Source organism: Myotis yumanensis, unplaced genomic scaffold (assembly GCF_028538775.1).
Source record: "Myotis yumanensis isolate MYYU_CA2020_CCGP unplaced genomic scaffold, mMyoYum1.0.hap1 SCAF_9, whole genome shotgun sequence".
Lineage (NCBI taxonomy): Eukaryota > Metazoa > Chordata > Mammalia > Chiroptera > Vespertilionidae > Myotis > Myotis yumanensis.
Window position 1 is genome coordinate 50,989 of NW_027223760.1, and position 21,167 is coordinate 72,155.

The 21,167-nt window shown below is 55.2% G+C and overlaps 1 protein-coding gene across 1 annotated transcript in view; it reads right to left on the reverse strand.

Annotated features, from left to right (window-relative positions):
* Positions 1-1,335: 1,335 nt before the first annotated feature.
* DYNC2I1 (dynein 2 intermediate chain 1) overlaps positions 1,336-21,167 on the reverse strand; it is a 69,628-nt gene continuing 49,796 nt past the window's right edge. Inside the window, 15 exon segments of the mRNA XM_070423549.1 lie at positions 1,336-1,701; positions 4,421-4,644; positions 6,807-6,938; positions 7,121-7,220; positions 9,159-9,219; positions 10,350-10,401; positions 10,812-10,873; positions 10,959-11,072; positions 14,044-14,206; positions 14,881-14,967; positions 14,969-15,051; positions 16,420-16,549; positions 17,856-17,944; positions 19,076-19,187; positions 20,737-20,866. Of these exon segments, the coding sequence (XP_070279650.1) occupies positions 1,527-1,701; positions 4,421-4,644; positions 6,807-6,938; positions 7,121-7,220; positions 9,159-9,219; positions 10,350-10,401; positions 10,812-10,873; positions 10,959-11,072; positions 14,044-14,206; positions 14,881-14,967; positions 14,969-15,051; positions 16,420-16,549; positions 17,856-17,944; positions 19,076-19,187; positions 20,737-20,866 (1,714 nt within the window). The 3' untranslated portion in view covers positions 1,336-1,526.

The following is a 21,167-nucleotide window of genomic DNA, read 5'->3' on the forward strand; positions in this document are numbered from 1 at the left end:
TCTGCTTTCTGAGGGAAGACGGCCTGTCACCAACCCCCTGGAGGAGAGCAGACCCACTGGGGCGAGGTGACCAGGACTCACGATGAAGGGCCTGAGGTTGAGGCAGGGCAGGGATAATGAGCTAAATACAGAAACCTCACTCACGCCTTCAAGTCTACATCCCAGCACACGACTGTGTGACCCAAAACGCACTTGAAATTTTAGCAAAAAGTCACCTCCTCAGCAGGATTCGGGAGCCTTGCAGGCCCCTGGACCCCACATAGCTCCCTCCCTGGGCACATCTCTGGCTGCACCCCTACCTGGCACCTCCCAGAAGGATGACTGCAACCACCTGCACCCCCAAGGGCTCCGACCTTCCCTCAGAACCGAGCACACACTGGAGCCGTCAGAGGTGCCACTCACAGCAAGCCCTGATGCTGTCGCTGTGGGCGGGGCGGGGCTTGGTGGCGTGCCGCAGCTAGCGCCTCTGAGCAATGTCAGGGCCCAGAGCCCAAGCATTTACCTCCCAGGAAAAATGAATCAAACAAAAGAACAGGGTGTGGAGCCACAGTGGACAATACCTGAGACTTCGTGGGCACAAACACAGGAGGTGCAAAGGGAGAGGGACGAATGTAATTCTAATTTAAAGCAGAATCTGAAAGTGAAACACCTACAACTCGTGTCCACCTTTAAATAGCCCAGACCAGTCTCTGCGCAGGTTACAGGGAGAAAAGAGCAGGGGTGACCTGCGGGCTCCAGGCACCTGCACGCACCTCTCCTGTCTGGAAGCGACTGTCCTCGAGCGTTACAGAGATGCGGGGTGGGAGCCAAGTCCAGCGCTGCTTAACAGAGACCGACTGAGCGTCCCCTGCGGGCCAGGCTCTGCAGCAGGTGCTCGGGCTCGAGGACCCCCAGGCAGGGAAAGGCCTGCGCCCTGATGAAGTCCCGTCTCATGCATGACTAAGAGAGCAGCTCATGGAAACCCATGTTCATGGTGGACTGTTTACAATCTGGTAGTAGCCCGGCCGGCGTGGCCAAGTGGCTGAGCATGGACCTATGAGCCAGGAGGTCATGATTCAATTCCCAGTCAGGGCACACGCCTGGGTTGCAGGCTCGATCCCCAGTGTGGGCTGTGCAGGAGGCAGCCGATCAATGATGCTCTCTCACCTTGATGTTTCTATCTCTCCCTCCCTCTCCCTTCCTCTCTGAAATCAATAAAAATAAATAAATAAATAACCTATGGTAGCGAATGGGTAATAGTTTAAGGCTGGTCTAAAAATAAGCAGAAATATTCTCAGGGAAGAGTGTACTGGGCATGACTGTGTTTCCTTTGAAGTTCAGGACACACTACAAATGTTTCCATTCAAAAATAGTAATTTATTGACTGGGAATATAACTGTGACATCCTGTAAAATGAATTAATTATGTACAGAATACATGTGTTCTACTGCACACTACACCCGCACATGGTGACAGGCCCCTCTTGGACTGGCCCTTCACATCCGGGTCCCCATGTGCTGTCCCCCCACAACACCAGCTGCTCACCCCTAAAGCGCTTTCTGCAGAAGCAGCCGCAGTCTCCTCTGCTCGTCCCCCACGGGGGTCGCCCATTTCCGCTTCAAGAACTGGACGTCCATGTGGCCAGAGGCTCTGGCCAGCACCAGGGCCAGGAAGCCGCTGCTGGTCCTCTCTGGCTCGCCCACGACCGCCATGGCCACCAGCCTGGAAGAGAGGCTGCATGACTGCGAGGCTCCTGGGGCGTGAACGAGAGTCTAACCACTGCCATGAGTCAGGACGAACGTCAGAACAGAAGCCAACACAGGGAAGCCTCTAAAACCCATTTTGAAAACTCACTCCTGAGCGAGAGGCCTGCTGCACGACCGCTGGTCACCCTCCCTGTTAAGCATGAAGGACTTGCTCCCCGGACAGGCAAACCCACAACCCTGGGCTGCAGGCAGCCCTGCCCTGAGACCAGACCTGCGGCGAGAAGCCTGCAGCCACCCCAGCAGCCCCATGCGCCCGCATCCTTCCCAACCCCATCTGTCCAGGCCTCAGAGACAGTCTGGTCCTACTGCTGGGCCCCAGGTCGAGAGCCACCGCATCACTGAGGGGCGGGACAGGGAGAATTAAGCCCTCCTGAGCCCACAAAGGAACAAATCTTGAGAATTTCCACCCACTGAGTATGTTAAGACTGCTGCTTGGTTATTGCCACAAGCTGGGAACTCCAGGAACGATGCAGCAGGGGGAGGCCAGGGAGCCGGGAGAGCTCGAGGGCAGCACAGCAGCTCCCGCTGAATTCTGCAGACCTGGTGAGACCTGGTGCGGAAACACCTCAGCACTGCCAGGCCTGCTCACTACTATTTGTTCTTAATCCTCACCCAAGGTTACTTTTCCATTGATTTTTCTCCAAGGAGAGTGGGAGGAAGGGGAAAGAGTGAAAGGGAAAGAGAGAAACATCGATGTGAGAAAGACATCAACTGGGTGCCTCCCACATGTGCCCTGGGAGTGAGCCTGAAACCCAAGTACCTGCTCTTAACCAGGAATCGAACCCAAGACCCTCTGGTGCTCAGGCCACCGCTCCAACCACTGAAAACACTGGCCAGGGTTGTCAGAGCCAATTTAATGTGCTTTGAAAAAACATTAAAATAAAATGTGCTTCAGATCTGTGAGCCGGACAGAAGCCAGGCAAAGAGGGCAGAAAACAGCGCAGCGTCGAGTTTGATCCTGGCTGCCCAGGCCACAGTGCGCAGCGTGTATAACAGCTTGAACTTAACTCTAACAGGGGCAAATGCTTCCTTCTTTCTAAACTCCTGCTGCTCGCCTGGCACCAGGGTATGTAGTGGACCAGTCAGTGGGCTCACATCCTTGTGGGGCCAGATGGGTGAGAAACACAATAAAATAAATGAGGTTCCACAGTGGGGTGGGGAGAAACGCTAGAGCAGCAGTTCTCAACCTGTGGGTCGCGACCCCTCTGGTGGTTGAACGACCCTTTCACAGGGGTCGCCTAAGACCATCCTGCAGATCAGATATTTACATGACGATTCATAACAGCAGCAACATTACAGTTATGAAGTAGCAACGAAAATAATTTTATGGTTGGGTCACAACATGAGGAACTGTATTTAAAGGGCCAGAAGGTTGAGAACCACTGCTCTAGAGAAAAATAATTGGGCACTTTCTTTGAATATTATCACTTCTTTAACTTAAACACTGCTTGCTGCTAACCTCTGAGGCAGGCGGTGTCTGGAAGAATGTTCTAGATCACGTCTGCCTTTTTCTCCACTCCCTCGGTCTGAGCTGCTCCCTGCTGGCAGCCTCAGCCCAGCTGACTGACTGACCACCAGCCATGCAAGAGGTGGGGTTAGGGTTAGGGTTCGGGTCAGGCACAATCGGCCCCAAGACCCCATGTCCCGAGTCTCTGCCAGGCCTTCCTTCCTGCCCATTCAAAGTCCTGACTCCCTCTGGTGCACACCTGGGCCGGTGCCTCCTCGTTTCTCCCCACCCCACTGTGGAACCTCATTTATTTTATTGTGTTTCTCACCCATCTGGCCCCACAAGTATGTGAGCCCACTGACTGGTCCACTACATACCCTGGTGCCAGGTGAGCAGCAGGTGCTCAATAAATATTTGTTTTATTAAGTAACTGACAAGCCTTTTGAAATAAATGACATGCATATTATGTGTTTAGAAGTGAATCGCAGTCTGGATTTTGATGATGTATTTTTTAAAATAATTAGAATAATGTCTATACCTAGTACTTTTCAGATCTCATCAGTGTGTCCCTAACACCCAGCAAGCGATTCTGTCTCAATCACTCTCCAACTGGGTGGTCCCCACCCTCCCCAGGCTCCTAGAGCCATCGCCGTCAGGCAATGACTAACGAGAAATACAAAATCTCAGGGAAATGGACAGTGAGCAGACAAGTGGGTCAGGAAAGAAGCCTTCACCGAGAAGGCTGTAGAAATAGTTCTAGTTTCCATGAATAAAACAAGACAGGGATTGCTGGAGGCCGACCATGATCATCTCCATGTCACCGGGTCCACACAGAGGCCACACGCTGGTGCTACTGCGCCCCACTCTGGGGCAGAGGAATGCGTCCACGTGACAGGGTGTCAGTGACTGACTCCCAGCCATGGACTGCGAGACACTGGATGGAGGGCTGCAGATGGTACAGACGGAACCCTGAGAGCATGACTAAGGGGCTCACACGTTTCTTCTTTCCTTTACTGAAGAACAATGATGGGGAAATGGTGCCGTGTGAATTCTTTAATCCATAGACTACTCTGGACTAAATTGAAATCAACATACCTTAAAGTGGTTTGTAAATTATTACTTAAATTGATACTATAGAAGCATTCCTTAAACAACAGAACACATTCTAACGTCACTACCGGAAGCTCTGCAGGGAGGACTGGCGGCCAGCGCGGTCCCTCAGACCTACCTGTCTGGAGAGATGGGCTGCTTGGCTACGGGACCCAGGTCGCTCTTCAGGAGGTCCCAGATGTAGATGCAGGAAGTGTCGTCCTGGACGAAAAACACCGCTGGCCGGGTTGGGGACCACTGCAGGCCGGTGATGGCGCGGCCCGCGGTGCCGAGGCCCCACTGCAGCACCGGCCGCTCGGACGCCAGCTGGTGGAGCCTGATGCTCCCGTCGCAGCAGCCGGCCTGCGGGCAGGAAACCAGATCACGGCTCTGCTTCCCTTTCAGCCAATCTCACAGTGGGAAACACTTTCAGAGCATCAACATTTTTCAGTTCGTGCAGCAAAAATATCTTTTTGTTTTTGAAACATAGAATTCTAACATTAAATCTGTCCTAACAAACGACAAAGAATTCACCTGGGAGGTTCTGGGACATCTTGTACTCCTTCCCCTTCCCAAGTGGCCGACAGGCAATGAATTGCGTGAGTGTACAAGGAGGCGTTTATTTTTAGCAAAGTTGGAGCTCAGTGATTCAAACACAGGGCATTAAGATTGGCTCCATGGAAATCAATAAGGCATCTTTAAAAAGATATACATACATTTGCACCAATAATATAGTGATACATCCCCTTGGGTTGAAATTTCCATAAAATAAAACGTAGCTGGTTTAGTAAAAGACCAACATTTAGCTAAAAAGAGAAGCTTGTACTCTATATATTAAGTCAGTCCATAAACAAGGCAGAGGCACAGACGGCATCACGCGAGGCTCAGGCCACTCAGGGGCCTGAGCCGCGTGGCCTGCGGTCGGTGTGTCCTGCACAGTGAGCACTTCTCACTGCCCAGATCTTGGTTTCCACGTGTTTTTTCCTAACAGGAGCCAGGACTCCCTGGAGAAAGGGCTGACTCCAGGAATTTACTACACCAAAAAGCAAAAAAGGGCTCACAGGATGATGCCAGAGAGCAAAGGACCAGTTCCAAGGACCCCCCAGGGATGCTCTGAACAGAACAGGAGCAGCAAATGGCTGTAAGCCACTGAGGAGAGTAAGGAGCCATGTGCCCACACTTACATTACACATACATGCCTCCATACATACCAATAAACATGCCTGCCTACATGTACACCTAACATACATATTTACATACTCCTACATAGTAGAAAAGACAGACAGCAAACTAGTAAACATGGAATTAACTACAGGATGCAAAGCCACCGTCGGAAATCACCGACATCAGATGCCAGTGAGGATCATGAATGGATGCAGGTAAGAATGTGAGCACATAGATGCGAAAGTGAGGGTACAGGTGAGGACAGAGGCAGGTGAGGCTGCAGGATAGGATGGGTGCAGGTGGGCAGGGCGCAGGTGGGCAGGGCGCAGGTGGGCAGGTGCAGATGGGGAGGGTGCAGGGGGGGAGGGCGCAGGGGGGGGAGGGCGCAGGTGGGGAGGGCACAGGTGGGGAGGGCACAGGTGGGCAGGGCACAGGTGGGCAGGGCGCAGGTGGGGAGGGCGCAGGTGGGCAGGGCGCAGGTGGGGAGGGCGCAGGTGGGGAGGGCGCAGGTGGGGAGGGCGCAGGTGGGCAGGGCGCAGGTGGGCAGGGCGCAGGTGGGGAGGGCGCAGGTGGGGAGGGCGCAGGTGGGCAGGGCGCAGGTGGGGAGGGCACAGGTGGGGAGGGCACAGGTGGGCAGGGCGCAGGTGGGGAGGGTGCAGGTGGGGAGGTGATGAATGGCAGGAGCCTAGCAGAGCATCCACTGGTCTCCCTGGAATGGCCATTATCAGAAAGGGAAGACAAGACCTCCTCAGTGTTCCCCCCTTACCCAGGAGCCATCAGGTGGGCGAAGATGGAAAATGGAGTCTAACTCGAACACACTCAAACTGAGGAGCGCTGTTCAGGTTGTGAGAGACTGAGGAGATGCAATAGCGGAGGAGACAGGAGACGCGTGACCCGGGAGGTTACTGCAGCCACTCCCACTGGTCAGGTGGGGGCGCTGCACTGGCTTCCTGCTGATGTGGCTCTGTGGCCACCAGAGCAGCCATCACTCAGCCACTTAGGGTGGGAGCCCTGCCTGCACCTCTGGGAGGGCTTCAGGACTAAGTGCACCCGCAGGAGAGGGCCGAGCCGGGAGGCAAGGGCGTGCCTGTGGGGCACCCCCGGGCTGGGCAGTCAGGGTCCGCTGCCCCTCCTGGGAGTCCCCTGCAACACTGAAACTAGGTCAGAACGCCAAGTGTCAAGAGGTCTAAGTAGCCATGTGACAGCCTGCACAGCTGGGAGGGACTTTCAGGAAACCTCGCAGTGACACGTGCGGACGCCCCGCCAGCCTGCGGGGACTGAGGCGCAGTAAACGGTTGATCCGTCCCTGCAAGGGCTTTGGGGCCCCAATGGAACTGGTGCCTTAAACACAGACTCCTCACCAAGAACGCCGGCTCTCCAAAGGGCGAGAAGTCCAGCGCAGTCACCTTCACCGGCCTCTCACCGTGCTGCTGGGGTTTGAAGAATCTGGGAAATACTCTCAGGTCCTGTCTGGAGCCATGGCCTACAAAACCCTGGTGATAAACATACAACAGTGACTAAAGCCAAGGGAAGTACAAGGCTGGGTAAAGCTAGTCTTCTCGAAACAGCTTAAGCAACATTGTAAAAGCAGTGAATTCATCTTTATTGACGACATTGATCAAGCAACTCGAGGAAAGAAGAAGGGTTCCAGAATGAAGTTTAGAATATTCCTCACCATGTTGGTGCCGACAATAAAGTGATTAGGATCTGAAGGCAAAAATTTAACATTCAGTGTTTGTGCAGCTCCCCAGCGTCCGTCGCCTTTGTGGGAAAGGCTGGAAGAAACAGCAGAGGTGAGCGGAGGGGCTGGGAACCGAGGGCCATGACGGCGCAGCACACGCATCACACGTGTCCTGTGACTACTTCCCATGTTCTGTGCTCTGGATAGTTTCCTCAGATACGTCTCGCATGCCATGCTACTTCACATTCCCCTCCTTTACTCTCACGGGTCAGTCTCGCTTCTAGAACTCTCTTAGATTGTGCCGTAATCTCCGCAGGCGAACCCGAGGGCTGTGCAGCAGGTTCTGTAACCTCTCCTTCGGCTGCACTGATCAGGCCTGTGATGCTGGGGTTTCAAGTCTCCTCCTCCTCCATCTCCTGGGCTGGGGCGGGGCTTTCTGGGTTTCTCTCTCACGAAGTGACAAGGACCCCAGTGCTGTGCAGGGTCCAGCCCCACCTTCCAGCCTCGGGCAAGCCCGCAGCACGCAGCCCCGGCATGGGTGGAGCCACAGCAGCAGCAGGGCCCAGGGGCCCAGCCTCATCCTACACACACACACACATGCACACACGCACGCACACATACACACACGCACACTCGTACACACACGCACACTCATACACGCACGCGCACACTCACGCACACCTGCACACACACACACACACACACACAGACGGGCTGCCCCTGACTCCAACCTCCACCCTGGACCTGGCACTGACAGACGTTCCTCTCATTTAAAGACTTATGTGCATAGTTGTAACAGCAGAAACCGCTCTGCCTGCGCCAGAAGCAGGAATCCGGCCACGGTCTCTCTCCCCCACACGCAGGACTGCAACTGTCAAACGCAGACCCTCCTATCACTCGCAGAACAGAGCTGAGCCCGCCCCTGCCCCCGCCCGCCAGGCTGCCCAGGTCCTGCCTCAGATCCACTCCTCCTCATCTGTGTGGGACCTGGACCCAGAGCCAGGCACTGGAGAGGGCAGGGCCTCCCTCTCACCATTCCTAGGACCTTCGCTGAAAGGCACCCTCATCCCCACGACGGCTGCCCGGCCCTGACCATGACCTTCCACACTGATCCCTGCAACAGCCCAGGCGTCTCCGCTCCAGTCCCCGCCTCTGCTCCACACTTTCCCTCTCAGCCCCGAACAGCTCCCGATCGCCATCAGGAATGGAGGACTGTGGAAACCCTCACGCAGCAAACACTGACTCATCCTTCTCTGGACGGCAAGCCTCCAGGTCCTGCCCTCACTGTGTCATAGCCTCATGCCCTGGCTCCACGTCCTGCTCCTGCTGATCAGACACTCCTGGTCCACCTCCCACCTCAGGGCCACCTCTCCAAGAAGTCACCAGTCACCCCCACTGTCACTCTGAGCTCCCACAAGCATGTGCATGTCCCATAGAGCGAGTCACGCATGTGCCATACCCATGGTGGACGAGGAGACATGCCGCCACCCAGGGTCACTCCCTCCTCAGACTCCCGAGTTCAGTGACGGTGGGAGAGAGGGCACAGGACCTGGCAAGGACACTCGGGAGCTCCCGGGCCAGGGCCGTCTGCATCTGCCCCTCGCGGCCAGGTCTGTGCCTCTCCCCTTTGTAGGCACAGGTCCCGGGGGACCACCATGAACACCCCTCTCACTGAGCTCTATTCCCCTGACACAGGGAGCCCACCTCTGTAACCACGGGGACTATGTGTCTGCGTCCTTACAAGAGCCCGAGGTCCCACCAGCCCAGGGGCCACCTGTGGGCACGAAGGACTGGGGTCTGCGACCACCGGTCCTGTTTAACTTCCTGGTTGTATTAACACTGAGTGAAAAATAGTCACATTGCACCGATTCATAAGCTGGACCATATTTTAATCAAAGAAAAGCAGTTGGCTCTCCATTTGCAATGTGCCTTTACACTGACTCATGAATGACCAGGCATTCGGCCATCATCTGTCGCCTCCCCATGTGGGACACGGGCCTGTGCTGAGGGGCTGCCTCCCGGGGGCACTTACCTGTCGCTCAGCCGAGTCACAGAGCTGTGCACCAGCTTTATCCTCCCTCCAGGGATGAGCCCTAAAAGCAGGGAGACGGGGATAGATGTGCCTCTGAGGACCAGCGGCCCGGTCCCTGGAATCACGCTTCACTGCTCCACGCCTGCGTCAGGGGCAGACCGGAAGGCAGGAGGCCCCTGGGGGCAGGTGCGGTTCCTGAAAGCCCCCGGCGCTCAGCTGAGAAATAAGGGTCTGCAGTCAGAGCCTTGGGAAAGGGCTGTGAGCCACGGTCAGGAAGCCCTTGCTTTTCAGACCTGATCCGGCAGCACACTGAGCGGAAGATACAGGAATGAAAACCAGCACTCAGCACCCCCCGCGCCCCTCGCAGCAGCGCAGGGTGCGATGGGCCCTGCCGGCGCTGCAGAGGCCGGGCGCCCCCCTCCGCGCCCCTGCCTCCTCCCAATGACTCGCACACCGCCCTTCCTCAACGTAGTCATGGCCACAACCTGCCCCTCAGCCACGCGGTGGCTTTGCTTCCTGTCTATTCCCAACACCATCTTCCCGTTTATAATTACTGCATCTTGAAACCCAAATCCTGGGCAAGGCACTGTCCTCAATGTGCCCATAAATAAGCTCAACCCGAAGATGAAGCCAGGAGACTGCCAATGCTGCCGTCACAGGTGGGAAGCAGCGTCCCACTTCCCCAGGGGGCGCCTTCCCAGGGAAGCCAGCCAGGCCTGAGCACGCCCTCGGCAGCACCCTTCTGACCTGAGTCCCGTGGGCCCTCAGCCCACACTCCCAGTCCACTCACCTGTTTCCGGGCACCTGGGATGGGACCAGGTTGCTCAGAGAACGCTCATCAGTGAAGGACTGGCTCCCACCAAAGTGGGTGCTCTCTGACCGGCCCCCAATCTAATGCACGAGATAGAGCTTGGACCAGACACTGGTCCCTGACGTACAACATAGGGATCCAAGGGACACAGTCGTCAGGGAACTAACGCACTTGGCCTCGCTGCCAGCACTCAGCCCGCACACCCTTCCTCACTGCAGCTGAGGTGCTCACACAATGGCCGATGAGGTTGTAAGACACATGACCTTCATGCTCATCTTTCAGGTAGCCAACCACTTATTTTCCAAGTAGTTAATGCTATCTTTAATCTTTCATTTTCAGCAAACACTGACAGAAATTCATTTTTTTCATTTAATAGTTACCTAAATCACTTATCGAACCTGCAAGATCTGCCTTTGGTAATTCAACAACCACCTAAAAACAGAATATTGAGATGAACATTAACACATTTTATAATGAGGGAGCCATCTAAGCACAGCACAGGTCTAACAGAGACACCAGCTGAGCGGGTGCTTGAAGCGTAACTGCTCCAGACAGAGCGGCCTCGCTTCAGAATCATCCCTGCGAAGCTGCCAGCCCCTCCCGCCCTCGCCCCTCCCTGACATCGGGCCAGTGCCTCGGAGCATCGCACGTCCTTTACCCTCATCCCTGACTGCCCGTCTCTGGTCCACGTGTGTCCGCCCCCACAGGACCCACAGCTCCTGGGACGCTGCCCTGCCCTGCCTCCCTGTCACGTGGCCCTGGCAGCCTTCTCCCCAACAGCCACACACTCTGCTCCCAGAACCTGGGAGTGCAGGGGTGCAGTGCCCGCGTGCCCCACTCACCCACACGTTGAGAACCCCACTCTCGTCCAAGGAAGCGATGTGGAACGAGAAACCCGACATTTCTAAGAGAGAGAGAGAAATGGCTCAGCGAGGAGCGCACAGGCCACAGCCTGAGTTCCGGGTTCTAGGGTGGTGAGGGTCACGTACCTTCCTGAGCAGAAAAGGGCGAGAGGACAAAACTCTGTTTCTTGTGGCCAGACGCCGCGACAGGCTCGATGGCTTGCAGGGGGCTGCGGTGGTTCACAGGGGTGAGGACGCCATCTGGGGAGGCACAGGCGCCAGGGGGGATAAGTTAGAGACACACTGCCGTCAAGGAGGGGCAAACACAGGTGCTTCTGAGATACATGCTCCCCCTGGGACCACGGCTGAGGTTCCCCAGGGCCACTGCCTTCCGCATTACCACGGAGCAGACCACAGCCCCAGCCACCTGTGAGAGGAACGGGACATCCCGCCGGTGGGTGGAGGGCCCTGGGACTCCCTCCTGGGAGTTGGGGGTCTCAAGGATGGACGGAGACCAGAGAGACAGCTCAGCTCCCAGGGCAGCCACCTGACGGGCAAGGCAGCCTGGAGCCGCTGCTTCGGGAGGGAGGGGCAACACCTCCTCAAAAAGCACGTATGTAAAGCAAACACACACAGAAATGCCTGGAATCAGAAACTCAGAACAGAAATTTTAACAAAACGAGCAAGAAATAAAGAGAGAGCTGGGGCTGAGCTCAGCAAAGATGAGGCATAAACGACAGGTCTGGAGCCGATGGGCAGGACACAGGCGGCGCCGAGACGCAGCTCGGACTTCTCCTGAGGTCCATGGACCCCTCACTCCCCGGAGCCCACTGAAGCCTCATAGGTTTGGGGACAGGACATGGTGGTGAACTCAGAGATTAACCAGTAACATGGGCAGCACATGTGAAAGGTGTCTATTCCAACAGCATCACACCGACAAGGATTCTATTTTCTGCCAAGGGCCGCTTGGATATTGATAACATCACCTGTGGGCCACACCAGATCATCCACTTAAACATTAGCTGCTGTATTGGGTCAAACATTTAATGCCTTGGCAGGGCCAGCCCAAATGATTTCGCGGGCCTTATACGGCGCACGGGCCGGAGGTTCCCCACCCATGCTATAGACTCACACATTCTCCCTCAAAGGGGCAAAAATTGGTTGTTAGGAGAAAAAAAAAAAAATACTTGTTCTTTTTATGTATAAAACACAGACACGCATATAGTAAGATATGCCATGCATGTGTGGTGCTGACTTTCCTAGAGGGCTGATCAGGAAAAGGAGTGTGAGAGAATGAGAAGACAAGCCCTAGCAGGGAGGAAATACTTGTGAAGACACATCTAATGAAGGGCTGGTGTCCAAAATGCACAAAGAACCCTTACAACTCAGCCATGAGAAAGCAATGAATCCGTTTAAAACGTGTCAAAGACCTGAACAGACACGTCTCAGACAGAAAGCAAGCAAGCACCTGAGGCGCTCCACACCCCGTGTCATCCGAGAGCCACCGTGAGAACAGTGGGAGGCTGCCACACGCCTGTCAGTGGGCAAAAACACTGATGGCCGCGTGCTGCCCGGTGCAGACACCCAGAGTGCCTGTGAGGAGGCCATGTGGTGTGAGCATGCGGAGCCCAGATAACCGACAAAGCGCCTGGTGTTTCCTGGAGGGAACGACCGCTCAGCAGAGGGAGGTGACCTGGGAACTCACAAGAGCACAGGGGAGCCACAGAGACGCTACATGAGGAAAAAAGCCAGACGCGAGGGCGCATGCTCCACATGGCCCTCGTACCTTCCATCTGGAGAAGCAGGACACAGAGACAGAGAGCGGACCAGTGGTGGTGGGAAAGGGGGAAGGGTGTCAGGGTGGGGACAAGTGAGAGTGAGGACAATTGGGTGAGGGCCCGTGAGTGGACAGCCCTCATCTCTGAGCAGCAGCAGTGGAGGGTGAGACGGCATTGAACACGATGCCTGGGAAGCACTGGAAAGAGCCCAGACACGAGACTCTGCCAAGTGGTGGGGGTGCTGCTGAGTGACTGGTTGGTTTTGATTGTAGTTGTGCTTGTTTGCCTGTGGTTATGGTTGGTTGTTTGTGGTTGGCTAGTTGTAGTTGTGTGGTTGTATGGCTATGGTTAGTTGTGGCTAGGTTGTTTGGTTATAGTTGATTGTGGCTGTAGCTGGTTAGCTGTGGTTGCTTGGCTGTGGCTGTTTGGGTGTGGCTGTGTTGGTTGGTTGTGGTTGTGTTCGTTGGTTGTGGCTGTGTTGGTTGTGGTTGTGGCTGTGTTGGTTGGTTGTGGTTGTGTGGTTGTATTGGTTGTTTGTAGCTGTGTTGGTTGATGGTGGTTGTTTGGGTGTGGCTGTGTTGGTTGGTTGTGGTTGTGTTCGTTGGTTGTGGCTGTGTTGGTTGTGGTTGTGGCTGTGTTGGTTGGTTGTGGCTGTGTTGGTTGGTTGTAGTTGTGGCTGTGTTGGTTGGTTGTAGTTGTGGCTGTGTTGGTTGGTTGTAGCTGTGTTGTTTGGTGGTGCTTGTGGTTGTGTAGTTGTATTGGTTGGTTGTGGCTATGTTGGTTGGTTGTAGTTGTGGCTGTGTTGGTTGGTTGTAGCTGTGTTGTTTGGTGGTGCTTGTGGTTGTGGTTGTGTTGGTTGGTTGTAGTTGTGGCTGTGTTGGTTGGTGGTGGTTGTGGTTGTGGCTGTGTTGTTTGGTGGTGCTTGCGGTTGTGGTTGTTGGTTGTGGTTGTGTTGGTTGGTTGTGGCTGTGTTGGTTGGTTGTGGTTGGTTGGTTGTAGCTGTTTGGTTGTGGCTGTGCTGGGTGGCTGTGGTTGCTTGGTGTGGTCACAGTTATGGTTGCAGCTACAGCTGCCTGGCATGAAGTATTCTTGGGGTCCAACCTAGAATGCCGCAGGTCCTGTTGTTCCAGTTCCTCTCGTCCCCACTGGTGGAGGTAACTAAGCCAGGAGCATACTTACCAACATGCCTTAAGTTAATTTAAAACTAGAAACGTCATCTCACTGAGGATTTGGAATCCACACATTAACAAGAAAGATGTTATAATCTGTTGGTCACAGGCTAACCATGGCCTGGAGGCATTTTTGTTCTCCTTTTTGTCAAAGGCCTCTTTTGCTCATAGGTCAGACCCCATCCTCTGGGGTAACCGGAACCATAAATACCAAGACATTTCAGACACTCCTGGAGTCTGTCACACTTGTCTAGAGACACCTAAAGGCAGGCGGGCCTCACTGACCAGTGGAAAACGTTGCTGTCCTGAATGTCCAAAAGCAGTCGCTCAGCTTCACATAACGATGCATCCGAGAGTCTTCTCTCAGGTCCCACACGATGACCGAGCCGTGCACGGTTCCAGCAAACAGCAGGAAGGCCTTGAAGGGGCTCAGGCAGCAACAGGTGACCTGGGAGGACAGAGAGCTCTGCTGCCCCGGCGCCCGGGCCTCCCCGAGAAGCTGCAGACACGAGGCCCGTCTGGGCGTGTCTGCACCGGCGTCCTCAGTGGGCGCCAGGCCCCACTCAGCCCCATCAGCAAAGCCAGCTCTGTCTCTCCATTTACAGCCTGCGTCACCAAAAGTTATCTTCAAGTCCCAAAACTGACATCAGTAAAAGTTACTGTTCTCTACTGTTTTGGTGGAATCAATGATTCTGAGGTCAAGGAGCATGAAAACAGGGTGACCTGCGTGGCCACTAGACCACGGCCTGTGAGCCAGGGGCCAGAAAACGCATGCGACTACAGACTCAATCTCAAGCATTAAGAAACCTCTACCATGTCCAGGACCCAGACAGCACAAGCAACAAGTCCACTCGGAACCAGAGCCATGCCCAGGGGCCGTGTGTCCACTCGGCCTGGAGCCCTAACTGATACCCACTTCCCACAGTGAGTGCCAACCAGGCTTCATGCTGTGGGTTTCTTCTGAACTTAAAATTTTTAGAGTCAAAACAGACCCGCTCATGTCCTGTCACAGACAGAGCTGAGGGAGGCCAGGAGGAAAGAGAAAGGAGCTGACAAGTCCCACCCTCCTGCTCCCTGTGGCCCAGCAGGCGCCCACCTGCCCGCCCTGCTCCCGAGTGATACCTGCGACTCACACACCAGGACCTTCTGCGGCCCCGAGGGCTGCCAGATGTCCCACACGCAGAGCAGGTGCCTGCGGTCCAGCGGGGGGCGCGCAGGCCTGGTCAGGAAGCCCGTGAACGGACACCACTTGCCTCCGCGCCGGAGAGGCGTGCAAGCTGGACACGGTGCGATCTGGGGACAGAATACAGCAGTGCCGCAGCATGGGAGGGTCTGCCAGAACCAGGTCAGATAGCACACATATGTCAGTGCATTTCAGCTTCATGAAGCAGCAGCATGGCCGTCCAAAGCTCCACGTGCCTGAAATGCTGAACCCTGTCAAAGGTGACGTGTGGTTTGCTAAAAAGTGATCCTTCAAACTCGGTACAACGCAGCCCGGAGCCAGGCCGCCTCAGTGGGCCCTGCAGTCCCCGAGGTGTCACACCGCCAAGCAGCTCCGTCAGGGGCCCTGCCCACTTTGTTTTTCTCCCAAGAGCTTGCCCAGTTCAACCTACTGCACATGTCACTCATTTAGCAAGTTCACAGTCTGACCCACAAGGATTTCTGTCCACTGCTGACTCTCACCAGGGCCCGGGACACTGGACACACGCTGCACATGGGCCAACGCAGGAATGAGGAGCGGCCCGCTGGCACCACGCTGCTGCGCGGGCGAGCACTCCTGACGGCGGAAGCATCACTCCTTCCAAGGCCTCGCCTCACAGGTGTGACCAGCGAGCCTCAGACACCTGTCATCCACTCTCCCTCTGTCACCTCAGAATTCATTCTACCAAAATGCAAACCTACGAGGAATCCCTCCCTGTCCTCAGGAGGGTCTCCCACGCCCACCAGAGGCCAGTCCTGTGAGGACACGCACGCTCGTGTCCCCCACAAGGGACTCTTATGCCAGTGGCACTTGTACCAGCGCCTCCAGGCCTGCGGGTGCGTCACTGGGCAGCTCCGGGAGAAGAGGTGGTGTGGAGCGTGCACACCTGTTTGGAATCCCATAGAGACAGTGATTCACTATTTCCTGACAGGATAACTCCTATCTTTTAAAAATAAAAACACCCCCCAAAAACACAAGCTTTTTAAAGCTAAAATGCCATTTTTGTTTATGTGAAACACCCACGCAGCAAAGGACAGAGGCACCGCCACGACACGCTGCGTCCCTCCTGCGCGGCCACCTGTAGCCATCATTCCACAGCAGAGCAGCGACCAGCCTCAGGCACTGACTGGACCGCGCAAATGCAGTTTTTAAAACTGATCTAAACGATTACATGTGACCACACTTCACGTCTGACAAACGTTTTGTGCTTTGAGGCCACGGGCTACTGTGGATCCACGGAGCAGAGCCAGCGCAGGCCGCACGGCCTCTCAGCACTGCGCTGCTCCGGTCCCAAAGGAACAACTGAGCGGGGCCCGAGCAGGGGCAGGTCCTGGTGCCGCCTCAGCAAACACGCACACCCGCACGTGTCCCGCCTGCACCTCACGTCACACAGGCGGACCCGAGACCGCAACGTCAGCGTCACGCGTGGTCCCACTTAGGCACCAGCAGGAGGCTCTTACGCTGGAGGAAGGGCAGGCTGGTGTTCAGCTGCCAGGCACTGTCGCTGAGGGGCAGGGTGCTGTCCTGGGCCCCAGGGTCCTGGCTGGGGGCAGCTGCCACGCGGTCCTCTTCCAGCAAAACTGCAACCACCTTCCAAAGACAGTGAGTGCCCGAATCAACACGCCGCCCGCTCATCTCCCCCACATCTCACAGGAGCTGCTCCCCCGCCAGGCACCAAGGAAGCGACAGGGTGCAAGGACACTGTCCTGCGGGCACAGCAGGGGAACAACTCCTCAGGAAGCTGGGATCTCAGGGCACACGCCATTGTTGATGGCAGAGACTCTGCTAAAGTACCAGGACGGAGACACGTCACGCGCAGGCCCCAAGGTGTTCTCCCTGCGCTTCGAGGACCCAGGGGGTGCAGTGAGCCAGTCACTGCTGCCTGCCCAGCCGCCTGCCGCTCCGCCCTGCGTTGCCAGCCCCTCAGCTTCCCAGGACTCACACCGCGGAGAGCCACCGCTCAGCGTGTGGAAGCAGGACTCGATGGAGGGGGGACAGCGGGCAGGCCAGACTGAGCCCCACGCCAGCTGCTTTACACCAACGGAGACGCGGTGGGACCAGGAACAGACTCCCGACTTGAGGGCATTCGAAAGAGTAGGAATGGGGGTCCTTCTCTTTAGAGACTCACAGGGGCTCACGGGGCCTGTGGGCACTGCCCTGTGTCACAGCAACAGGGAGGGTCTGTGGGGGCTCAGAGGAGACAGTTGGCCGCCACCTGCAACTGCGGAGGCGCCTCAAGTCCTCCACGTGCTCCCTGTCTCTCATGCCGCTTGACGTTTCCATGGCCAGTTTAAAAGTCATAAGTTTCTTAGTTTCAAATACTCTAGAGCTGTGGTCAGCAAACTGTGGCTCGTGAGCCACATGCAGCTCTTTGGCCCTTTGAGTGTAGCTCTTCCACAAAATACCACATGTGGGCGCACACACACAGTGCAATTGAAACTTCGTGGCCCATGCGCAGAAGTCGGTATTTTGTGGAAGAGCCGGTATTTTGTGGAAGAGCCACACTCAAGGGGCCAAAGAGCTGCATGTGGCTCACGAGCCGCGGTTTACCGAGCCGCAGTTTGCCAACCACTGCTCTAGCCCAGTGGTTCTCAACCTTCTGGCCCTTTAAATACAGTTCCTCATGTTGTGACCCAACCATAAAATTATTTTCGTTGCTACTGCATAACTGTAATGTTGCTACTGTTATGAATCGTAATGTAAATATCTATATGCAGGATGGTCTTAGGCGACCCCTGTGAAAGGGTCATTTAACCGCCAAAGGGGTCGTGACCCACAGGTTGAGAACCGCTGCTCTAGAGCTATGTCTGCCTTGCCAACTTCATTTGTGTTTTCCAGTCGTTGTTTATGTTAGTTGGTGGTGACCCAGGTGACAGGCCACGTCCCAGGCACCTACCTGGCAGGCCGCCCGGAGGAAGCTGGACAGTCTCAGCGTGTCCACCTTAGGCACAGCCGCTGCATCCGAGGGCTCCCTGCTCTCACTCCCTAAAAAGTCACAGAAAACAACCAGGTGGGCTCTAAGCAGCCACGTCAGAGTGCAGGGCCCACATGAACATTAGGAAGCTGGAAGCGGAGCTCAGAAAGTCCCCATTTACTCTGGATCTCTGTAAACTGCACCTGATGGAGGGAGGCTCGGGCGATGAGCACAGGTGCTGGGTCACAGCACCGCTCACCTGAAACTCGTCACCTCATGAACCGCTGTCCCCAATACATGTAACTGAGAAAACCCACTGCATCTTGTTTCACATAAAGTCTGTGAACGGAACCCTACTTTAAAGACATTAAGGAAAGCACGGGTGGACAAAAGTAGATTGACAGTTGTAACACAAATAACCCAATCATTAATGAGTAATAATACAAGAAACTCTGTTTTGCGTGCTCACAACTGTAAACTACCTTTGCCCACCCCTGTAGCTCACGGCATCGATGATGGTGTAAGTGTCACATGTCGGTGCCTGATTTCTTAGGGGGAGGCTTCCTCAGAATCAGCTGCAACAGGGAAGGGGACATGGAGCACACAGGTCACGGAGGAAAGCCACGAGCATGGAGCACGCCTCTGGGACCTGCCATCTGCACTGACACCACGTATCTGCAACCACACTCGTGTAGAAAATCTCTATTGCTCAGCTGGCTGGTTCCCAGAATCAAGAGGTTGCGGTTCGATTTCTGTTTGGGACACAGCACCGGGTTGTGGGCTCAATCCCCGGTAGGGGGCATGCAGGAGGCAGATGAGTGATAATCGATGTTTCTCTCTCATTGATGTTTCTATCCCTCTCCCTTCCTCTCTCTCTAAAAATCAATGAAAAAGACATTTTAAAAAAAATTAAAAACAAATCTCTATTAAGGAGAACAGATTATCCCAAGTCAAAAGCCAAGCGCGCTCAGAAGCCCTCACGAAGCTGCGTGTTTGGAGGGGACTCTGCCCTGCTGACCGGCCCAGCTGGCGCTCAGGCCGCTGGTTTGCCCCACCAAGAGGGCGTGGCACTTCCATCAGGTACGAACCACCACCCCCGGGAGAAAGGCAGAAGGAGAAAGAGCAAGCGATGCACTGAGCATAGCACCACAGGCAACGTGAAGAACCCGGCTCTCAGTGGGGAGCAGCTGAGAGCTGCTTACCCCCCGACACGGCCGCGCCTTCCCCGGGGTGCTGAGTCCACGCCTCCCTGGTCTCCATCTCCTCTGTCTGGATGTCTCGCTCCACATTCCCTTCATTGCACTGGACGTACGCCTTCAAAACAAAGGGCTGTGTGAGCACTCAACCTCAAGCAATGCCTCGTTACTGACAAGAAAAACGTTAGTTCTCAATGGCAGTCTTCTTGCTTTTGTCAAAAATAAGTATCATGGCATAAATACCATCAAGCAAAGGCAGTCTGGGTCTTAAAAGTTTGCTGTGTTTAATAGGCCTGACTTTCTAAAGGGTTTTAAAAAAGTCACATCAAACAATTCAGCTTTGGTGTAAAAAACTACTGAGGAGCCCACCAACATCTATTTTTTTAGGAACATACTGACTTTGCAAACCAAAGGCAATCTAGCCCTAGCGGTTTGGCTCAGTGGATAGAGCATCAGCCCACAAACTGAAGAGTCCCAAGTTTGAATGCAGTCAAGGGCACCTATCTTGGTTGCAGGCTCGATCCCAGGCCCTGGTCGGGACACATGCAGGAGGTAACCAATGGATGTGTCTCTCGCACATCGATGTTTCTCTCTCTCCCCCTCCCTTCCACTCTCTCAAAATATCAGTGGGAAATACCTTGGGGTGAGAATTAGCAACAGCAAAACAGGCGCGTGCTGCAGTAATGCGTGTCGTTACTAGCAACTCTGAGATGAGGAAAGGGGCAGAGGAGCTGGACCATCGGCTCAAGGTTAGCGTGAGTCAGCCGGACTCACCCAGCACTCCTGCAGGGCCGTCCCGTGACCTCCTCCTATTGAGAGACTGTCACCAACGGAATGGACCCAGAGTATGTACCCAATGGCACTAACAGGACATAAGAAAAATGCAAGAGATAATCCCTGCCTTCAATTTCTGGAAGGGAGCGGGAGTTAGTGACTACAGTACAACAGGGAAGTCAGCTGTGTGGCATGGAGGGTGGAGACTTTGGAATAAGAGAGTTCAGTGTAAGTCATGAGGGAAGGCTTCACCTCAGGCCTCGAACCAGGCCATGGACACTGAGAAACACACGTGTGACAGGAGGGCTAGGCTCGGTGACAGAGAAAACACAGGTCAGTGATGGGGGCTTCCCACAGTGAGAGAGGGCACACAGGCAGGTGAGGGGGCCTGGCACAGTGAGAGCGGGCACACAGGCAGGTGAGGGGGCCTGGCACAGTGAGAGAGGGCACACAGGCAGGTGAGGGGGCCTGGCACAGTGAGAGAGGGCACACAGGCAGGTGAGGGGGCCTGGCACAGTGAGAGAGGGCACACAGGCAGGGGACAGTCAGGGCATACAGGGGGAGGTGCAATGGAACAGAAAGGATGGGACGAGGGTGAATCACTTCAGGGGGAGCATGGGAATCACTGGGTGCACAGCACTTAGAGGCCCTGCACTATGACAGTCACACCCTCACTGGGACCTGAGCAAGGGATCCAGGGGACATTCTGCTCCCCACACAGCCACACTGGGAGCGGGGAGCCGCCCTCCGTGTGGGCTTCTGTGGACACCTGCACACCGTTTAGGTTCACTTGCACCACGTGGTGAATGAGGGGCCCTTCTCCCTCCCTCCTCCTCCTCCGCACATTCCCTGCCCTCAAGGTCCAGAGCGCAGTCAGTACCTGCTGTACTCACCTGCTTGGTGTTTTTTCTCCCGAAGTTCCTGATGTACATGTCATATTCATTTACTGGTGGCAGATCCAAGAAAGAGAATGTGAATGAAAAGTCCAGGTCAATGAGCCGAAGCAACTTCGTGCTGCGTGTCCTGGAAAATAAATTGGAAACAGACAAGTTAAACTGAGCAATGCACAGGGGCATGCGGGGAGCCTCTGGTGAGACAGAGCTGCTGTCCAGGACTCACCTGTCAGTGTCTGAGGCATTTAGCAGTCACGCACGGACCAACGTGAGAGCATCATGAACCACGCTTCCCGAGTCAACACAGAACCACGTCAGGCTCTGTCCCTAGAACTGTCACAGAAAGCAATTCTCTTCACTTCACGACTTCGTGGGCTTGGACCAGCATTGCCTTTCTGTGATGTCGCTGTGCTGTGGCCTGAAAGGGCGTG